Below are 18,684 nucleotides of genomic sequence, written 5' to 3'. Positions count from 1 at the left end.
GAAGTGGCTGAGAAGTTAGTGCCGCGCTCGTAGGTCTGGCATATGGAGCGCTCGCATCGCGCTGCGGCGTTATCCCTACGACTCTGTCAATTGCAAACTGGGTATGGCTGCGTTTGTTTTGCTCAGAGCTTTCCATAGAGCCCACGATTGTGAGAATCCTCCGAAGGCTATCAAAATTACAGCCAGATGAGAATGTAAGTTTGTAAAAATCGTGCGTCGGCTGAAATCAATTTAGGTGCTAAAGGGTTAAATGACAACACAGCACCACTAATCATTATTATTATTAGGGGTGAAAGGGGTGATCCGGGTATCCGTCTGTTTAGCTGCTGATCCGTTAGCAAAGGAGTACCCGTTAGTCGTCTACGACGGTACAGTGCGGTATTATTAGCTGGCCTGTACAATCGTACAGTTCAAATGCGTTGTTGCTGCTTCGATCCTGCTACTTGTGACAATTTTGACTGTTTTGCATGTAGCGCAGTAAGTGCCCATGCTGCGCTTGTCGCGATCTAGTCCACTTGCTGCGGATTGCATGACTTCGCAAGTCCTCCTGGCACGGAATGTGGAAGGCTATTGTATAGTAACTGTCACTATTGGCTGCTAAAGGGTACCCGATAACCCGCCCGTTAAGCCAGGTACCCGTTTGTAACCTTAAAGGGTAACCGTTTCACCTTTTACCGTATGTCCGCACCTTTAAAGCCATGGCAGTATATTCCATCATAAAGCCAGTCTCAGTTATAAAGCCATGGGTTTCATAAATGAAATGACAGTTGGAGTATATTTTGCAAAAATGAAGGAATACGTACTATGCTAACAAACTTACAGCCCAGCAGGAAGGGTGAACAAGTAGATTTAGATTGAAATTTCTGTGTCGACTTTGACTTTTATGGCATGGCGTAGTGGGTGGGTCATTTTGCATCTAAAATATCTAGGAAAGCAGCGGTATTTCGAATATAAGGCCATGGCTTTAAAGGCGCTGCTGACATACGGTATTATGATGCGTGTATCCAGGAAACTTTAAAAGATGTTCTAATAGCATAGCCATCAAACACAGGACCTAAGACCAGTGGAAAACTGGGGTCAATTAGTGGGACGGTTTGGCTGAATTTGGATGATAATGAAACAAGAAGAAGTCACCTTCAAGCAGGATTCTATCCACTTCTACAGCTATTTTCGGTACCCCACAGGTACACTGCTGTGCTGATGTTGAAAACGAAGAACAATGGGGTAACCTCGAGGCTACCGCCAAACAAAAAAAGATGCTTTCCATAGTTTTGAAAGGCATGCACAGTGGGATGGTCTAAGACCATGATTGAGAAACATTGGGTACCAGGCTCATGTCCTGCTTGGAAGCGGAACGGCTTTTTTCCCGCCGAGCTACGACCCACAGTTAATTGGGAACTCGTGGCCTGGCACGAGGGAAGCACGGATGCAGCGAATGGGATTTTTGGTCCATGACCACTTCAGTGGGTCTGATCTATTCACCTCCCACCGCTTTAGGAGCTGCATCTGCGCCTCGATCCTTGAAGGGTGGTCGTGTTCCTATGGATGCGGAAAACTTGGTCCCCAGCCGAGTCTAGCGCGGACCGTGAATTGTTTTTGGCCGAGTTGGCAATTATGAGTATGCTAAATCTGGCCCCTTCCTGAGGGTGGCCGGCAAGCAGAACCTGCCTAACAAATTCTCTGAACACTAGATATCCTAAGTAACAAAGTTCAATCGTCTATGGCCCCGTTGGTGGCCCGGTTTCAAACAAAAAAATGTTTGCACCCGAGAGGTGGGAGCCCCGCGGCCCAACCAAGTTGCACACCTTAAGCAAGCAATTACGCAATTTCGAATAGTGTGCAACTGCATGTATGCTCTGTCTGTCTGTCTGTCTGTCTGTCTGTCTGTCTGTCTGTCTGTCTGTCTGTCTGTGTCTCTCTCTGTCTCTCTCTTTCTTTTTGCCCGACTTTGGGAGCCGACCGAAAAGGTTTGAATTTGTCGAATCCGCCGTTGGAAGGCGGGTTAACTAGATTTGAATCTGTGCGACCTGGACCCGGATTCGTACAATAAAACAGGTCCAGGCTTGGTGAATCCGGATCCCACGGATTCACACAACGGAACATGCCTTAGGTTAAACTGTGCAAATGGTGTGCAAATGGTGCAGAACGAGCGGGAAAGAGAGAGAGAGAGAGAGAGAGAGAGAGACCCACACACACACTATCTAGCTATCTCTCTCTCTTTTTTTTCTCTCTCTCTCTCTCTCTCTCTCTCTCTCTCTCTCTCTCTCTCTCTCTCTCTCTCTCTCTCTCTCTCTCTCTCTCTCTGTGTGTGTGTGTGTGTGTGTGTGTGCGCGTGCGTGTGTGCGTGTGCGTGTGTGCGTGTGAACATGCCATATATTTACATGTGTTTGTGTGTAAGTGAGACACCACCTGGTGTAAGAAAATATAGGACACCTGATTCTTCAACTCAGTGTGTCAACCGCAGAGCACAGAAGTAAACTCACAGACTGGTAAGCTTAGACATGCTTTGGAACGTTTTGACGTCCAACCTGGCTATCTTGTTCAGATTCATGGACCTGGGGAGTTGAGTACAAAAAAAAAACAGAATATTAACCTCTTTAGAGCAAGCGTCGTACTAGTACGACACACTTGAGTTGAGTGTCCCACGCCCTTCGTACTAGTACGACACACTTGAGTTGAGTGTCCCACGCCCTTCGTACTAGCAGTGATCAAGCCAAAGCCGGCTCAGCCGGCAGAATGCCGGCTGGGAGGGCAACCTGCCGGCTGAGACAGCTCCAAGGGTAATTTTGGCCGGCTGCAGTCACCCCCATGTAGACTGTAGTGCACTGCACTGGCACTTGAGTCGAGATGGTGGAGTACAACCCATATCCTAGGCGTAGGTATGTACAGTACAGTACGTAGCACTGGCTACTCAGGCTCAGTGCTAGCTCTTCACTCAAGCTCAAATGCACTTGAGTATGCACTTGAGTACGTCAGTAAAATGTAACAGGTACTAGGTTGGGTCATGTGCTTCTGGTGGTGTACATGGCTGTGGCTAGGCTGGGTCTTGTCAGATGACCAATGTACACTGCATGCAGACATGACGTTGGTGAACACATGATCCATGCTCATGTAGCTGTTTGCTTCCTTTTTCATATGTTGTTAATTTACCTATAATCACATTGTCACAACTGCCTGATGAATGCCCATAATTGGACGAAGCGAAAGGAGATGCAAGCTGCAATGCAAGATTTGTAGTGGTGTGTGTGTGGGGGGGGGGGGGTCTGTGTGGATACGTGACTGACTGATGGCGGGGGTCTGGGGGCGCAGCCCCCAGAACGATGCATTTTAACTAGAACGTTGGCCGGCTGGCATAAAATCCTGGCTAGACCTCTGTACTAGTACGACACACTTGAGTTGAGTGTCCCACGCCCTTCGTACTAGTACGACACACTTGAGTTGAGTGTCCCACGCCCTTCGTACTAGTACGACACACTTGAGTTGAGTGTCCCACGCCCTTCGTACTAGTACGACACACTTGAGTTGAGTGTCCCACGCCCTTCGTACTAGTACGACACACTTGAGTTGAGTGGCCCACGCCCTTCGTACTAGTACGACACACTTGAGTTGAGTGTCCCACGCCCTTCGTACTAGTACGACACACTTGAGTTGAGTGTCCCACGCCGTTCGTACTAGTACGACACACTTGAGTTGAGTGTCCCGCGCCCTTCGTACTAGTACGACACACTTGAGTTGAGTGTCCCACGCCCTTCGTACTAGTACGACACACTTGAGTTGAGTGTCCCACGCCGTTCGTACTAGTACGACACACTTGAGTTGAGTGTCCCACGCCCTTCGTACTAGTACGACGCTGTACAGTGAACCTGCATATCATAGCCGTGGGTCCGTATCGAGTCCCTAGTGGCTCGTTGCCATGGAAACTAGATTCAAATGATGGTAGTGGATCTCATGAGTCCTCACAAAAAATGTGAGCTTGATACGAGCAAGAAGACCGAAATGGCAGCTGAATATTTGAGCTCTTCTAGTCTTGGCCATGCTCAAGTCTGTCGAGCACGCAGATGAAGCTTGCCAGACTGTAGCACGGGGTTTGTGTTCTGCTCCGAGCTGGGTTTTAAACCATTTTGTTCCTCGTCTCAAGATCCTTCCAGGAAGCTCAAGATCGCGGAATTCGTCCAAGAGAAGGTAAAGTTATCGATCCTTGAACAGCTAGTGCCTTCATGGGAAAAGGCGACTTTACAGGTGTTGACGCGGGGGGGGGGGGGGGGGTCAGGTAGCGTCGTGCTTAGCCCCCGGATAAAACACGGCAGTCGGGAAAGTTGTCATGTCAAAGTGCTCACATGCCGTTCCTGGCGCGTTTCCGCCAGGAAAAGTTGCCCAGCGCGCGGAGGAGCACTGGCGAAGGTTTACTGCCCGTAAAGTGGGCCTGGCGCGGTGATTTGAACGCTGAGTGTACGAGTCGTGCGTTTGGTGAGGAGCGAGCCGTGGCGAAGAGCTAGCTATGTGGAGGTGTGTAAGTCGTTTGCATGCAGCACAAATCGAGGAGATGGATGGCGAAATACTAGTTTGAATTTCCAGTATTCCCTCTTGTGCGCCAGATATTTGTTGGCCCACCCGGTACGCTCCACAGTACTTTCGATCAAGAAAGTCGTCTGCCTCTCCGGGAGCGTACATCTTTGTTTTTTTGTGCCACAGTGGTACTTTGCTCTCCCAGGAACCTCTCTGCTCCTCGACGCTTCGGTGGATTGCCCATCACCTGCATTCCCGTCTGAGAGAGGCAGAACACACCATGAACATCAGGAGCGCTGATGATAGATTTCGTCCAAGAGAACGACGACGACCATGGAGAGAAGTTGAAGAGAACGGTGTTGGGCGATGTGGCAATCTAGGACATGACAGTGACAGGTTAGGTTCGCGCGAAGCGGACGACGTCCTCTTCAAGAAGTCGAATGCAGCTACAAAACTGGCCTTGCTCTCTCTCTCTCTCTCTCTCTCTCTCTCTCTCTCTCTCTCTCTCTCTCTCTCTCTCTCTCTCTCTCTCTCTCTCTCTCTCTCTCTCTCTCTCTCTCTCTCTCTCTCTCTCTTCCTCTCCTGTACAATTATTTTTTGTCCCCTCCCCACATGCACTGTGCACTTTTTTCTTTTTGAAAATTTTGTTTTGCTGCGGCCGCATGGTTGGCTTGGTTGGCATGGCGAAAAAAGCGCCTTTAGGGATTTGCACGCCTTTTACGAAGAACGTCTGAATGCACCAAACACTTTTCACGCCAGGCAAGCTGTACACGTATCCGGTTTTTCCATGCGTGTGAATGCGCCCTTAGGGGCCGTCCGTAAATATCGATGTTTTTTTAGAGACGATATTGGTGCGTCTGGGGGGGGGGGGGGGGGGGGGGGAGGGGGTTTGAGCCATGTGCGTCTTTTCGAGCATCAGAAAAATATCGTTGTAAATATCTGAAGTTTCGCCGATCCCTGCACGCGGACGTCTAAATGGCTATACAAGAAATGTGAAACCAGCTTCCGTTCGCGGAGCTAAAACTCGCGACACAAGAACAAAATCAAAAATTGGAAGCTGTGCGCCCATGGCGAATTTCAAGAGCAAAAGAATGAGCTATTGATTGTGGAAATCGGCCGAACGATGCCTGCAGGAGACCTTTTTCAAGACGTAGAGGCAGTGCGAACAAACACGGACGAACTCCACAAGAGTTTCCAGTGTTCACTGTCTGAACAAGGATTTGAAAAAATTCAAGCCCGATCGTAGCCTCTTTGGCTACCAGTACACGATGTGTTGCACTTTGAACGCTTTTTGTACGATGAGTTGTACTGCACGGGTAGCGCTAGCGCGCCAGCGCCCTCATCTTTTCATGTAAAATGTGAATTTTGACTGGCCGTGCCTGAAGTTTGTTCTTTGTCGAGAGAGAAGTTGAGAAAGTTGTGAACTGCATGGCCATGGCAAAGTGACAGGTTAGCTGTGAAAATGTCGTCTTCACCACCGCCCAAGAAACGGAAAACGAAACAGTTGACGTTGTTTGGGGGTTGTGTAGTCGATACAGGAATTTACAAAAAGTCGAATCCCTCTTCATACGAAGAGTTCATTGATGCGTTCGTGGAACGTTATGGTGATGGCGCAGTCCGTGCAAAAATATTGATTCCATGATCTAGATGTACATGTGCGTCTTCTGGGGGGAGGGTGGGGGGTCAAGGGAGAGAAGCACCAATATCGTCTCTAAAAAAACATCGATATTTACGGACGGCCCCTTAAGAGGTTAAAACTGTAAGACCCAGCGACAGTAATCCTATCAACATGCTGCTGCAAATCACTCAAATTGATGTACATGATTGTATTGTATTGTTGCCATGGAAAAGAAAATGGCTGATAAAAGAACAGCAGCAGCACCATGACAGCAACCTCAGCAGCATGACAGCAGCAGCAGCACCACCACCAGGTGCAACCTCAGCAGCAGCAGCAGCAACAGCCACGTCAGCAGCATGACAGCAACCTCAGCAGCATGACAGCAGCAACAGGCACGTCAGCAGCATGAGGCAGGGAATAAACACAGGAAGAGCAGCGGACTTACAAGTGACCCATATTGGTGGTGTCAGAAAACTGTGTGGGTGAGATGCTCGTTAGCTGGTTGTATGTTAAGGCACTGAGAGCAAATGCATACAAAACAAACAAGCATTTCGGAAGCGAATACAGTCGTCCCTCTTTAATCCGGCACTATATTAACCTTTTGAGCACACGTGGCGTTCTGACACGTCATGACCACTGCCACTGTGACACGCGTGACGTTCTAGAACGTCACGAGTCAGTACGGAACTACATCGATACCGCGTTTCTTCCGTGGCGTGGCGTGGAGCTGTACCGCTGCACAGAGGACTCCTCGGATGCACGAGTACAGTAAAAAAATGCGAGTCGCTCCGTAAGTTTGAACTGGAGTCACATGTGCGTGCATACATTTCAAAATACCAATTTCGCGTATAACTACCTTTATGAAAACGGTCATTACTCTTGTAATCTTTGTTGTATTTCCAAAAAAACAGTTCTGTGCTCAGGATACATGAAAGAATCGTTTGAAATCAAGTTTGCTCACATAGAGTGAACGAGAGAGCTTGGAAGCTCAGGGCCCTGCGCTATGCTTTGTTGCCTAGCTCATCGTGCATGTTGGTAGAACTGATGGAAATGCTTTTTCCTTTGATTAGCTACATCATTGTATTGCAAAAACGTTTCAATGAGATACTGAAGTAACGTCTTCTGCATAGCTATGGAACCGGCGCTGACTCTGCCGATCACGGGCGTTCTGGAGTCGACGGGATGTCTGTCCTGACGTTTCCTGGGACCGGCGCTGACTCTGCCGATCACGGGCGTTCTTCTTCTTCTTATTATTATACTGACGGCAACTAACATCCATTCTGATTGCATTTACTCGTCTCCCTACTTCGTATTAGGCCTTGGCGGATAATGCTCGAAAAGGTGGCAGATTCTGCTCGAAAAGCAGTGAAATTGGCAGAACCATACAAACCTTATGGCGTGCAATTCCTCGAATTCTGCTCCATTTCTTTATCCACATACCAAACATGCATGAAACCTACCAGAAAAAGTACCGAATTCTGCCAATTTTTCTGCCGGCATTATCCGCCAAGGCCTACTTCGTATTTCTTTCCAGAAAATCTCCCCATACAGCAGGGAGTCGTTTACATAATATGACTCCCTGCTATACATCTACATGACTGTATATACGTTATAATTATGATGCTATCGGCCTACATGCGATTCCCGGGCTGGTCGACAGGCGGCCCAGCCAGCCTGCTAGTGGGATCTCGGCCTCGCACACAAATCCACACAAAATGTCACTGCACTGAATGCATTCCCCCATACACTTCGCATATATATTCATTCTACGTGGTACGGGACAGGTACGGGATAGCGCCAGGCATGTCGATGGCACAAACAAACAAAAGTATTGTGGCCAGCTGTCTTTGCTGGTACGGTACAGTACGGGACAGTACGGGACAGATACGGGATAGCGCCAGGCGTGACACAAACAAACAAACAAACACCAAATTAAAGCTGTGTGGACCCTGGCTAGCGCCAGACGTTACTGAAGTAACGTCTTCTGCATAGCTACGGGAATTAAATTTTTTTACTGCGTGGCAGAGGTTTTCAATGGGCCCGGGCTCAAAAGGTTAACCAGCACCCTCTACAAACCAGCATAATTTTCATTAGCCAAAATTTCCTCTTCATCATGCACATTGCAACAGTAGATCAGACTTGTTAATCCAGCACCCTCCCTATTAAATCCAGCAACCTCCCTAATCCAGCACCCTCCCTAATCCAGCAACCTCCCTCAGGCGCGTGCGCATGGGGGGTTTCCCGTTGCCCGGAAACCCCCCAAATGTTCCAAACGAGCAACGTTTTTGGGCATTTTTTGTAGGGCGCACGATCGATCTGGCAAGAATACAAAACTTCAACAGATCGCAACTCAGTCAAATCTCGCTCAAATCCAACGATCCAAATATCCAGGTCGAATAGAAAACTCTCAGCTGTCGGTTGAAACAATTTTCGACGCGCTGCGAGCAATGTCTCTTGAGATAAACCATTCGTAAGTTGAGCCGCGATCTCGCAATTTCAAAAGCGCGCAGTGCGACTGGAGTATCCAGAATTTGAGACTTTTCGTCGCATTGACTTGCTCAATTTTGCAGGGGCTTTCACTTGTGATATTTTCAAGAGAACACAGCCAAAAAAATCGAAACTCTGGGATCAAGAAAAACGAAATCCTTGGAGCAGGACGCGGTTAAGCCTTTGGGGCATTTTTTCGCACCGTCGCTGCACTCTACCGCTATAAATAGCCATAGCGCTGGATATGTACATGACTGTACTGTGTCCTGGCTATCATGGTCGACCTCATTCTCTCCCTGGTACCTTTCCACTTCCAGGAAGCCCAAGATAATGAAGATTGAGTGAGTAGAACTGAAGTTATGATCCAAAGAACACGAAAAATGCATAATTTTGAAAACTTTCCTAGGGTTCTTTAGAAAGGGTTAAAACGAGTCATTGTTTGCGATTCGGTTAGAAACCCCCCTAGAGGTGACCCTGCGTACGCGCCTGTCCCTAATCCAGCACCCTCCCTAATCTAGCAACCTCCCTAAAGCCCGATTCACAATACAACTTTCTGCGACGCGACACACGATTTGCGACAGTTGCGACAAGAAACTGCCTGTCGCGAGCTGTCGCAAGCTGTCGCAATGCACCTGTTGCAGAAGTTGAAGAAAGTTCAACTTTTGCGACATGCGACAAGCGACATACACAAATGGAGTACAGTTTCGACCCTGGGTGCACGTGCAGTGCACGTGTATAGTACTACTTGTGCATGAGGATGTCGCAAACATGAAGAATATTGTGAACCGTGTACGCGTGTGTCGCTGTCGCAGCTCGTCGCATGTGTCGCAAGTCGCGTCGCAGAAAGTCGTATTGTGAATCGGCCATAATCCAGCACCCTCCCTAATCCAGCAGAATTGCTTTAGCACAAATGGTGAGCAGGGTTATAAAGGGACCACTGTAAGAGAAAAATAACAAACGCTTGAAAGAAGGAATCGAAGCATTCCTGCTGTAGCTCTGAATTTCACGGGTTTCAACCCATCATCAGACGTGCCTGCCGGTGAGTTGTGTATTTTGTAAAAACAAAGAAGGAAGTTGTCGGTGCCCAATATTTTCGGTATGAGGGCAAAAGGCCAGGTTAGGTGAACAGAAATTTTCGGTACAGAAAAGTAGTTCCCTATTGGATTATGTGTGTTAGTGTTTGTTCGGTGTATTGAAATTTTACATAATATTATGACAAAGATGCACCGAAAGTACCGAAAATAAAAGTACATCGAAAAATTTGTGAAACTAGAGTATTCCCTACTGCGGAGGTTATTTTTTTATACCCGCCATATCACACACAATGTATGAATGGCCATGATACTACCGCGCCAATCAAAAACTGCTCCGGCGGTCCTGTCCTGTTACGCAGGCCAACAAGACTACATGAAAGCCAGAGTGTGCAGCTCGGATGGGTTGGCGTCACTGACAAATTCCGTGATTACATCAGTCCTGTAGTGTGCGCACAAGCAGGATTCGAGCAGATCTTGTTCTGCACAACTGCAGTTCAGCTGTGCGCAATACGCCGCTTCCTGCCGCTTATCTGCACCCACTATGGTGCAATCACGGAATTTCGCCGTGACAGAGACGCCCGTACAGAAAGAGTCACAACCTTTTTTTATTACTTTTTATTATTTTTTTTAAGTAATGAAATCTTTCAAGAGTCACAAGCTGCAAGCTGCACTTTCTGGGTTTCATGTACACTTGATGCCAAGGTGGTTAGCTGTAGGTTAGAAATTTGCGTGAATGTGTCTATGCTCAGTATGAATTATAAAAGCAAGAATTCCCCTGATCCTTTACTTTTATCCGGAGGGGGGGGGGGCAAAAATTAATATTTTTTATTCAGGGGGGGGGGGGGGAATTGGTATCACTTATCTGGAGGGACAAGAAATAGTATCATTTATCAGCGCAGTCCGGGATCAGGCAATGCCCAGTACTTTGATACAGAGCTTTTTCAAGGACACCATTCCCGCCACCGCCCCGGCGATCACCCCGAGATTGTGGTGACCAGGTCGCATATCAAAAATGCATTGAAAAGCATATGAAATGTGACAGCGTTCGTATCCACCAGCGCTTGGAGCCATTCTGTAGCTTGTTCTTTTTCGCCCAAGCCATGGTAGGGCTTCCTGCCAACTGCTCTGGCTCAACATGAGTGTCGGACATCAAGTAGAGCGCCATTCTACTGCTCCTTTCACCTCGATGCATCCATTCCCATAAAAAGTGAACGCGAACTGGGCTTCGCCTCTTCACCAACGATTAAAATAGTCCCCGTACGTGACCCCAAAAAGTGACCGTTGGCACAACCTTGAAAAAGCTCTGAATCCGTCACTCCGAATCAAGACACGATGAGCAGCCGGTTTAAAGATGCCTTGCTCATTAGGCGTCAGTGAGATCGGCTCAGCCAGTGACTGATTTCCGATGAGAAGACCTACCACGGTGGAAACAGCTTGCTGTCCGGAGATTGAGTAACCGTGTATGTTTTGACGACGAAGAGCCAGAGATCTGGCACACGTTTAGCGCATGTGCTTCTAGCCGGACGCGTTAGCACAGCAAAATATCTTTACTGGCAAATACTTTTTCCGCTAATATAATATTATAAAGCACATAATCGTAGCTAGACCATGGCTCAGTGGTTTGGAGCATCGCTGGCCTCATGCGAAGGTCCTTGGCTGGAGTCCTGGTGGTGATAGTCTATTGTTTCTTCAGACTTTTCCCTCCGCCATTCCCTCAACTGGTGAGCAAGAAAGGCACATGCACTTATATCCACTGGTTTGAGGGAGAGACACAAACGGGAAAAGTCTGAAGAAAAAAATTGACTGTCACCACCAGGACTTGAACCGGGGGCCCTCTCTTGTAGCCAAAGATGCTCTAACCACTGAGCTATGGTGTAGTCGTCATCCCAGCAGATACCGTTCAACATTTCCTTCAGACTTATACGCGCGCGTATTAATAAAATAAAGCACGATGATAGTGAGAATGAGTATGAGCAGCCAACGTGCACCGCATGTATGGTGAGAGTACACTTACAGATGGAATAAGTTTGTTAAGCCAGTGAACAGTCCAGAGCGCAGGTGCGACAGCTTGTTGGCATTCAAAGCCCTCCAAGGCAAGAGAAACAAGCGCACGGGTAGAGAAACAAGTAGATGAGGAGAAATTGATAGTGTTTTGAAATTGATATTGTTTTCGATTCTGTACAGGCCGGCGTGCTTTGGACACGCCGCCTGAGTTTCGTTTCATCCGCACACACTTCTACGAATGCCGTACTTACTCGATTAGAAGCCGGGGGCTTCTATTTTTTTTTAAACCAATTCAAACCCTATTCACAGGGGCTTCAATTCGAGAGGGGCTTTTATTGTTTCATTCCATACCAGTATTCCAATCGAATCTCTAAAACTTTCATATTCACAGCAACTCAGCCCCGAGTTAGTTTGCACACACTACGCCGACCAGGGCATGTACTAATATGGACATGCACGAGATGTTTTTCGCACACTTGACCTTCATACATGGCACTACCTGGTCACCCCATGCTTTGTCAATACTAGTCCAGGCTTCTACTGTAGAGGCAGAAAATTTCGTCGGTCAATAATTTCGTCCAACTCCAAAGAAAAGGAGTTCGTCCGGTTGAAAATTTCGTCCATAGATCATAAGAGTGTATAGAAACGCTGGACAAATCGATATTCGTCCTACATTTAATTTAGTCCAAAAGCTCCTTGGACGAAAAAGACGAAATTAAATTCCAGACGAATATTTCTGCTTATACAGTATTCGAGAGGGGCTTGTATTTATCAAACAGTCCTTGTAGGGGGGGGGGGGGGGGAGGGGCTATTATTCAAGAGGGGCTTTTATTCGAAAGGGGCTTCTAATCAAGTGAGTACGGTATAGCAGTTTTGAATCTGTCATGTGACTAGACTTGTGTAGATAGTCACATGACATGTGCCATGTGGCCAGCGGAGCCAACATGGCCACCAACATAGTATTTGTGTTTGTATGTATGGATTCTCTGCAGGCCTTGGCGTACATCGGAGGAGTCGTGTAATGTAGGGCTGCAACGGGTAGGGGTTTGGTCGGGTAACGGGTTCGGGTTTTTATCCGGGTAGCACGGGCACCCTACCGGGTATTTTAACCTGTTCAGCACGAAGGACGTAATAATACGTCATTCAGAATACCACTGCACCACGGAGGACGTAATATTACGTCCTGAGCGTACATCGCGCATATACGCGATTTGTCTGGATCGCGTGCGTTCAAACTATCGTAACTCAGTCAATTCTTGGTCGATTCTCACGATCGAAGTATGTATCTGGAAGAGAAAACTCTCAGCTTGCGATAGAAACAATCGCCGAAGCGATACGACCTCGGGTTGTTGAGATGTGCGACTCGACACGGCAAATTCAAAGAGAATTTTTTGCGCGGTCTGCAGAACGCGTATTTTGCATTTTCGATCATTTTCGATCATTTTTGCGCTACCTGCTGCCATGGAAACTAGATTCAAATGATGGTGGCGGATCTCGGGAGTCCTCAAAAAAAATTTGAGCTCGATACGAGCAAGGAGGGCGAAATGGCAGCTGAGGATTTGGTCTCTTGCCCGTGCTCAAGTCTGTCGAGCGCGTGGGTGAAGTTTGCCAGACTGTAGCATGGGCGTTTAGTTTCGCTCCGAGCTGAGTTTGGAACTAGTTTGCTCCTCGTCTCAAGACCTTTCCAGGAAGCCCAAGATCGTGGAATTCGTCCAAGGGAAGGTAAAGTTATCGATCCTTGAACAGGTAGTACTTTCATAGGAAAAACGCCACTTTTGCAGGTGTTGCCGTGGGCAGGCATTCAGGTAGCATCGTGCTCAAAAGGTTAAGACACAGTTTGTAGTGTGAGTGTGCACTTGCGCTGCATAGGAAGTGGACAGTAAGCACGTAGCCGTGCTGTTTACATGCACCGGTGCAAAATCACCGTACTCAAACTACCCGATCGGGTTCTCAGGAGCAAATTGCCCCCCTGCTACCTGATCAAATTACGGGTAGTACGGGTACCCTACTACTCATTGACACACCTAGTGTAATGTGACTGAATTCGTGGAGGAAGTGACCAGAGCGTGTGGACAGCGGACTCAACTTGGCCGACATCACGTGATCCATAGAAGCCGCCGTCGTACCGTACACCCTCTGATCCCCCCCCCCCCCATCTTGATGTTTAGTAGTTCGTACTCAGTCTTAGTGGTGTCTTAGGCGGGTTACAGAACCGTCATTCGCTGCCTATATTCTAGTTTTGACAACACTTCGCTCTTCATTGAGCCATCTCCCATTCTCTCTTCCTTCTCATCATTTTCTCGCCAACCCTACTTCCTTGTATTAAACACGATAACATATTCACTGGCTTGTCATAGAGTATTTGTGCTCGTTTGCACTTGCAAATTCTATTACAAATGTACAAACAAACACACGAGCATCACTCACAAGTTTTCCAAGCTAAGCGCTGTCCTGAATGTTTGCACATCTAGTGTGCTGATGAGGTTATTATTAACAAAGCTGCAAAGCAAGCAGAGACAGAGGCAGAGAGTCAAAGAGACAGACAGACACACACACACACAGACACGCATACACATACACACAAATACACATAATTATACACATAAACACAAATACATACACACACACACACACACACACACACACACACAGTACTGACTGTTGCCGTACTCATTCTGATTTATGTTTTTTTTCTGTTTTGTGCCGTGCTCGTCATGGTTATCTGTTGCAGTTAACAGTTTTGGAAGCTATTTGTCAGTGTATTCATAAGCCGAATTTGTGTGTCCAGAAAGATACATGTAGTTATAAAAAGCGGGGAGGTTTCCTGCTGTTTCGTAAATAGTTAGAACTCATTTCACAATATTGCAACGTTTCGGCAAATTGCCTTCATCACTAGCGCTGGGTGGTCATTGCTGTAATTTGTATCGCCACTCGCTTATTGTCTGATTATCATGACATTCGGCGCTAAATAACGTGCTTTTTGTATGTTTTTGTTTTTACCTCGGCTGTAGTCTCATCCACTGATAGTCGATATTAGCGCCATTAGCTGAATTCTTATCGCGCTGCTTCTTACACCCAGCTCTTACTGACAGAGGAGTTGGCCTTTATCAATGCTGGTTTGAGAGCTTGCACATTACTTTGAATCTGGTGGAGGCAATTTGCCAAAACGTTGTAATATTGCGAAATGAGTTGAATTATTGCAGTGTTAATGGAAGAGAGCGTGTCGGCTCCACTCTTAAGGCCACACCATTTTTTTATCTACCGTATTTTCCGGGGTATAAGCCGCACTTTTTTTCGCTAAAAATCGGACCAAAATCGCCCCTGTGGCTTATACACCGAATATGCTTGCGCGAATGAACTAAGCAAGTTAGCATACATCAGTATGCATGCTGACGTCATGTGACATGTCATTCGACTCAGCTTCGCGCCTGTGTTGCTGATCAACATCAGTGGCAGCGAGTCTGAGCGAGACTGAAGATAGTGCAGATGACATGGAGTGATCTGTAGTCAACACAGCAATACACCAACATCTCTGCAGCAACCTGCGGTGCACTAACACTTCATTATCTGATCTAACATGGTATTTAGCTCCATAACCATAATACATTTGTAGAAAGGCCATTTGTCAATGAGTGTGAAAAATCTTGGTTTGTGGGTGCGGCTTATACTCCGAATACCAACTTTTAGTCAATATTTTGCTTCAAAAAGGGGGGTGCGGCTTATACCCCGGTGCGGCTTATACCCCGGAAAATACGGTATGTTTCACGTCCCCCGCGCGCATGTATTTCACAGCCGGAGTTCAAAACAAAACAAAACGGAACATAATTTTTTTGAAAACGGAATACAAATTTAATGCAAACCCAGAAACCGGAAAATGTAACCCAAAAGGAAAAAAACGGAACATGATTGTTACACGTAACTATTATGTTGGCATCAATTAAATAATTTTGTTCTATTTATCGCATGATTGTACTCAGCTCACACACATGTGTAATAAGCTGGGCCGCAAGTCACACAATCATCATGCCGCCTGTGTTTGGTCCACAAGCATGGCAGAGGGGATAGACTCATGTATTCATGTACATGTATGCATGTGTGTGTGTCAATGCATGTGTGTGTCGATGCATGTGTGTGTCAATGCATGTGTGTGTCAATGCATGTGTGTGACAATGCATGTGTATGTCAATGCATGTGTATGTCAATGCATGTGTATGTCAATGCATGTGTGTGTCAATGCATGTGTGTGTCAATGCATGTGTACATGTATGCATGTGTGTGTCAATGCATGTGTATGTCAATGCATGTGTGTGTAAATGTACATGTGCATGAACAGTGCCACGTCGCTGCACTGTACACAAATGCAATGCATGTAAACTGTTTTTTTTTGGATGGCGTTTTTTTCGCCCTCCCTCATTGATTTCATCGAATAAGGTGACGCGAAACATAGAAAAAAACGCGCGTGGCCTAACAGAAGGAAAGTGTTACCGTTATGTACCGCGAGAGCGCCCCGTCTGGTGAGAGCACCCCACCTTGATTTTACAGCCAAGGGAAGAAAATAGTATGGCAGAATGCTACTAAGTTTGTACGATGTAAGAACCTTAGTGTACAAAGGTCACACTTGGCATATTTCTATGTGGAGCTCGCATCCGCTCGAAGGTAAACTGGGTACGCATTGACTGCGCAAAGTGTACACGGTTCGCGTCGCATGACCTACAGACAGGAAACCACCTCCACAAGATGACCACGAAAGGACGAGATGGTGGGGCGCTCTGGCGGTACTTTACGGTACTACCCTAAACTTGTTCAAATAATGTTTATTGTGTAGTGTGGCAAAGTTGTTGTAGCCACTTGTGCCCACATGTGTTTTGTCACCTTCTTATTTCTTACTTAGAAGTTACGACTTCGGCGGTTATGGTCATGAAGTTGATTGTTCCAACTAGGAACACACGCTTCTTGCCAAACTTGACACTTGACTGACTCACGACTGCCATCCGGAGCACACGACGAGCACGTCGCACCTTCCACTCGGCAAACCTGCAAGAAAGCACCACTCCCTGCCCAATACACAGTGTTTCGGGGAATTCACCCCTCATCAGTCGAGCTTGAGTAGGCTGAGGAAGATTGTGCCTGAAAAGCACCACTTATATACTGCTCTCCAGGCCAAACCATCACCAGGGATACAAACTTACAGAGACGCTTTGTTTCCAGCGCGACAAACACCTCGTGAAGCTCCAGGTAGCAGTGTGAGTCAGAGTCGCTCATGAAGTTGTGCTAAACAGACGTTGAGAGCCAGTATAGCTATTCGCAACGCTGTCACCTCCACCAACTAGTCGCACGTCCGCGTGAGGGACAATACGAACTTAGAAGTTGCGACTTCGGCGGTAATAGTCACAAAGTTGATTGTTCCAACTAGGAACACACGCGTGTCAACGAAATATCACTAGGATTCACTGTGGATCGACAAGATTTTGGAGGAACTCAGGGACACGTGCGTGGAAACCCGTGTTGAGAAACAGACCCTGCGATTTTTATGAAAGGTTGTACGGCAAGCCTATAATACACGTTTTTCCGGAGCAAAACAAAGTATCGAGTTTCTAGTGCCAGGCTCGGCAAAATATCGAAGGTCTCGCAGCAACATTTTGCGGCAAAATATCGAGGCGAGCGGAGCAGAATCTGTCTGGGCCTACTGGTGGAACAGGGCGTTTCGGTTTCAGCCCCAGACTCCAAATACTGTAAAACCAATCAGAAACCCGATTACTTACAAGGATATCAAGCTCGTCAGGTTGTTGAAAAAAGCTGGATCCACAAAGGAGATTTTGTTGTATTGAAAATACCTGAAGACACATGAAGTACACGAAAATGCAGTCGATAGTCATTATGAGCGGCCAGAAAGGCACACTTGTCTGGGATGAAGTCAGCGGTTCACCCCTGTATGTTGCGTTAACTTGTGCACGGCCAGACACTTTTGGAACATGGAAAAATGGGTTGTGGGAGAGCTGTTTCTCCTGCCTCTGCCCTACAATTTTGACCTGGCTACAGTCCATTCATCAGAAACAGTCCCGCTGGCTTTTGTCCGATTTGTTCCGAATTGAGGATCAAAACCCACTTTAAATCTCAAAAATCTGGGTTTGACATCTGCTTCCCCATACATTTTGCCATGACATACCTGTCCTAATTTTGTAAAACATGGCCGAATTTCCATTTCCCTATTCTTGGACTTTTCTGGCCTCAAATGTGGCAAGGAGCAATTGCACGGGTTACACAATGCAGGGTGCACTTTTGTTTTCACGATATCTACAATTATGTGCGGGAGACACCAACAAGTTAGGGTGCCAGTTTCCAATGAATGGACTGTAGAGTCAGACCTTAAAAGCACACATCCGTTTTCCACGACAATATCCAGATAGGCGAGGGTACCGGATAACTGAACAAACATACCATTACAATGCATGTGGTACATCAAAAGGGATGGCATCATACATACATGTATACGGGTCCTATGCAGTACAACTAGCGTGCACAATAATTATGTCAAACAAGCGAGAAAAATGACAAGCGCATGCAACTGAGTGCTGTCCGCATGCATCCAGCAGTTCAAGGACCTCATTTGTTTGTACATCTCCCTGATTCGAGCTTCTACAAGCTTCTACACGCCACGTGCAGCGGGATACGCATCTGATGGTTCTGTGGTATTCAGTAAAAAATACAACGAAGCTTTTCGTAGACACTTCAAGTTCATCAACCAGTTTGTACACAAAATCATGCACCGGTATGCGGATCTATTTATATGACTCCGCTGCTCGCAAAAACAGGCTGGAACCGTACAACGGAAACACTGTACAATTTGATGTGGATTTTCGCCGTCGGCAAACCCCATCGAAAGGGTATTAGGAGTTGCACACTCTTGGGAGCTTATATCTATACTTGCGGTAATGGTTATCGTGCCAAAATGTTTTCTTTTCCAATCTCTCTACCTTTCCACACCGTCCAATAAATTTTATTTCCCCAGTGGATTCATTGTTATTAGGCCTATGC

General features: G+C 46.9%; 1 protein-coding gene across 1 annotated transcript in view; it reads right to left on the bottom strand.

Annotated features, from left to right (window-relative positions):
• The window catches only part of LOC135826660 (uncharacterized), an 82,550-nt gene that overhangs the window by 33,976 nt on the left and 29,890 nt on the right, over positions 1-18,684 (bottom strand). Inside the window, exons 10-14 of the mRNA XM_065339261.1 lie at positions 17,412-17,483; positions 14,077-14,148; positions 11,660-11,731; positions 6,570-6,641; positions 2,484-2,555 (exon numbers count right to left, since the gene is read on the bottom strand). Coding sequence (XP_065195333.1) covers positions 2,484-2,555; positions 6,570-6,641; positions 11,660-11,731; positions 14,077-14,148; positions 17,412-17,483 — 360 coding nt within the window. The remainder of the gene's footprint in view (positions 1-2,483; positions 2,556-6,569; positions 6,642-11,659; positions 11,732-14,076; positions 14,149-17,411; positions 17,484-18,684) is intronic.

This window comes from Sycon ciliatum, chromosome 10, assembly GCF_964019385.1.
Source record: "Sycon ciliatum chromosome 10, ocSycCili1.1, whole genome shotgun sequence".
Lineage (NCBI taxonomy): Eukaryota > Metazoa > Porifera > Calcarea > Leucosolenida > Sycettidae > Sycon > Sycon ciliatum.
This window is presented reverse-complemented; position numbering and strand designations above follow the sequence as displayed.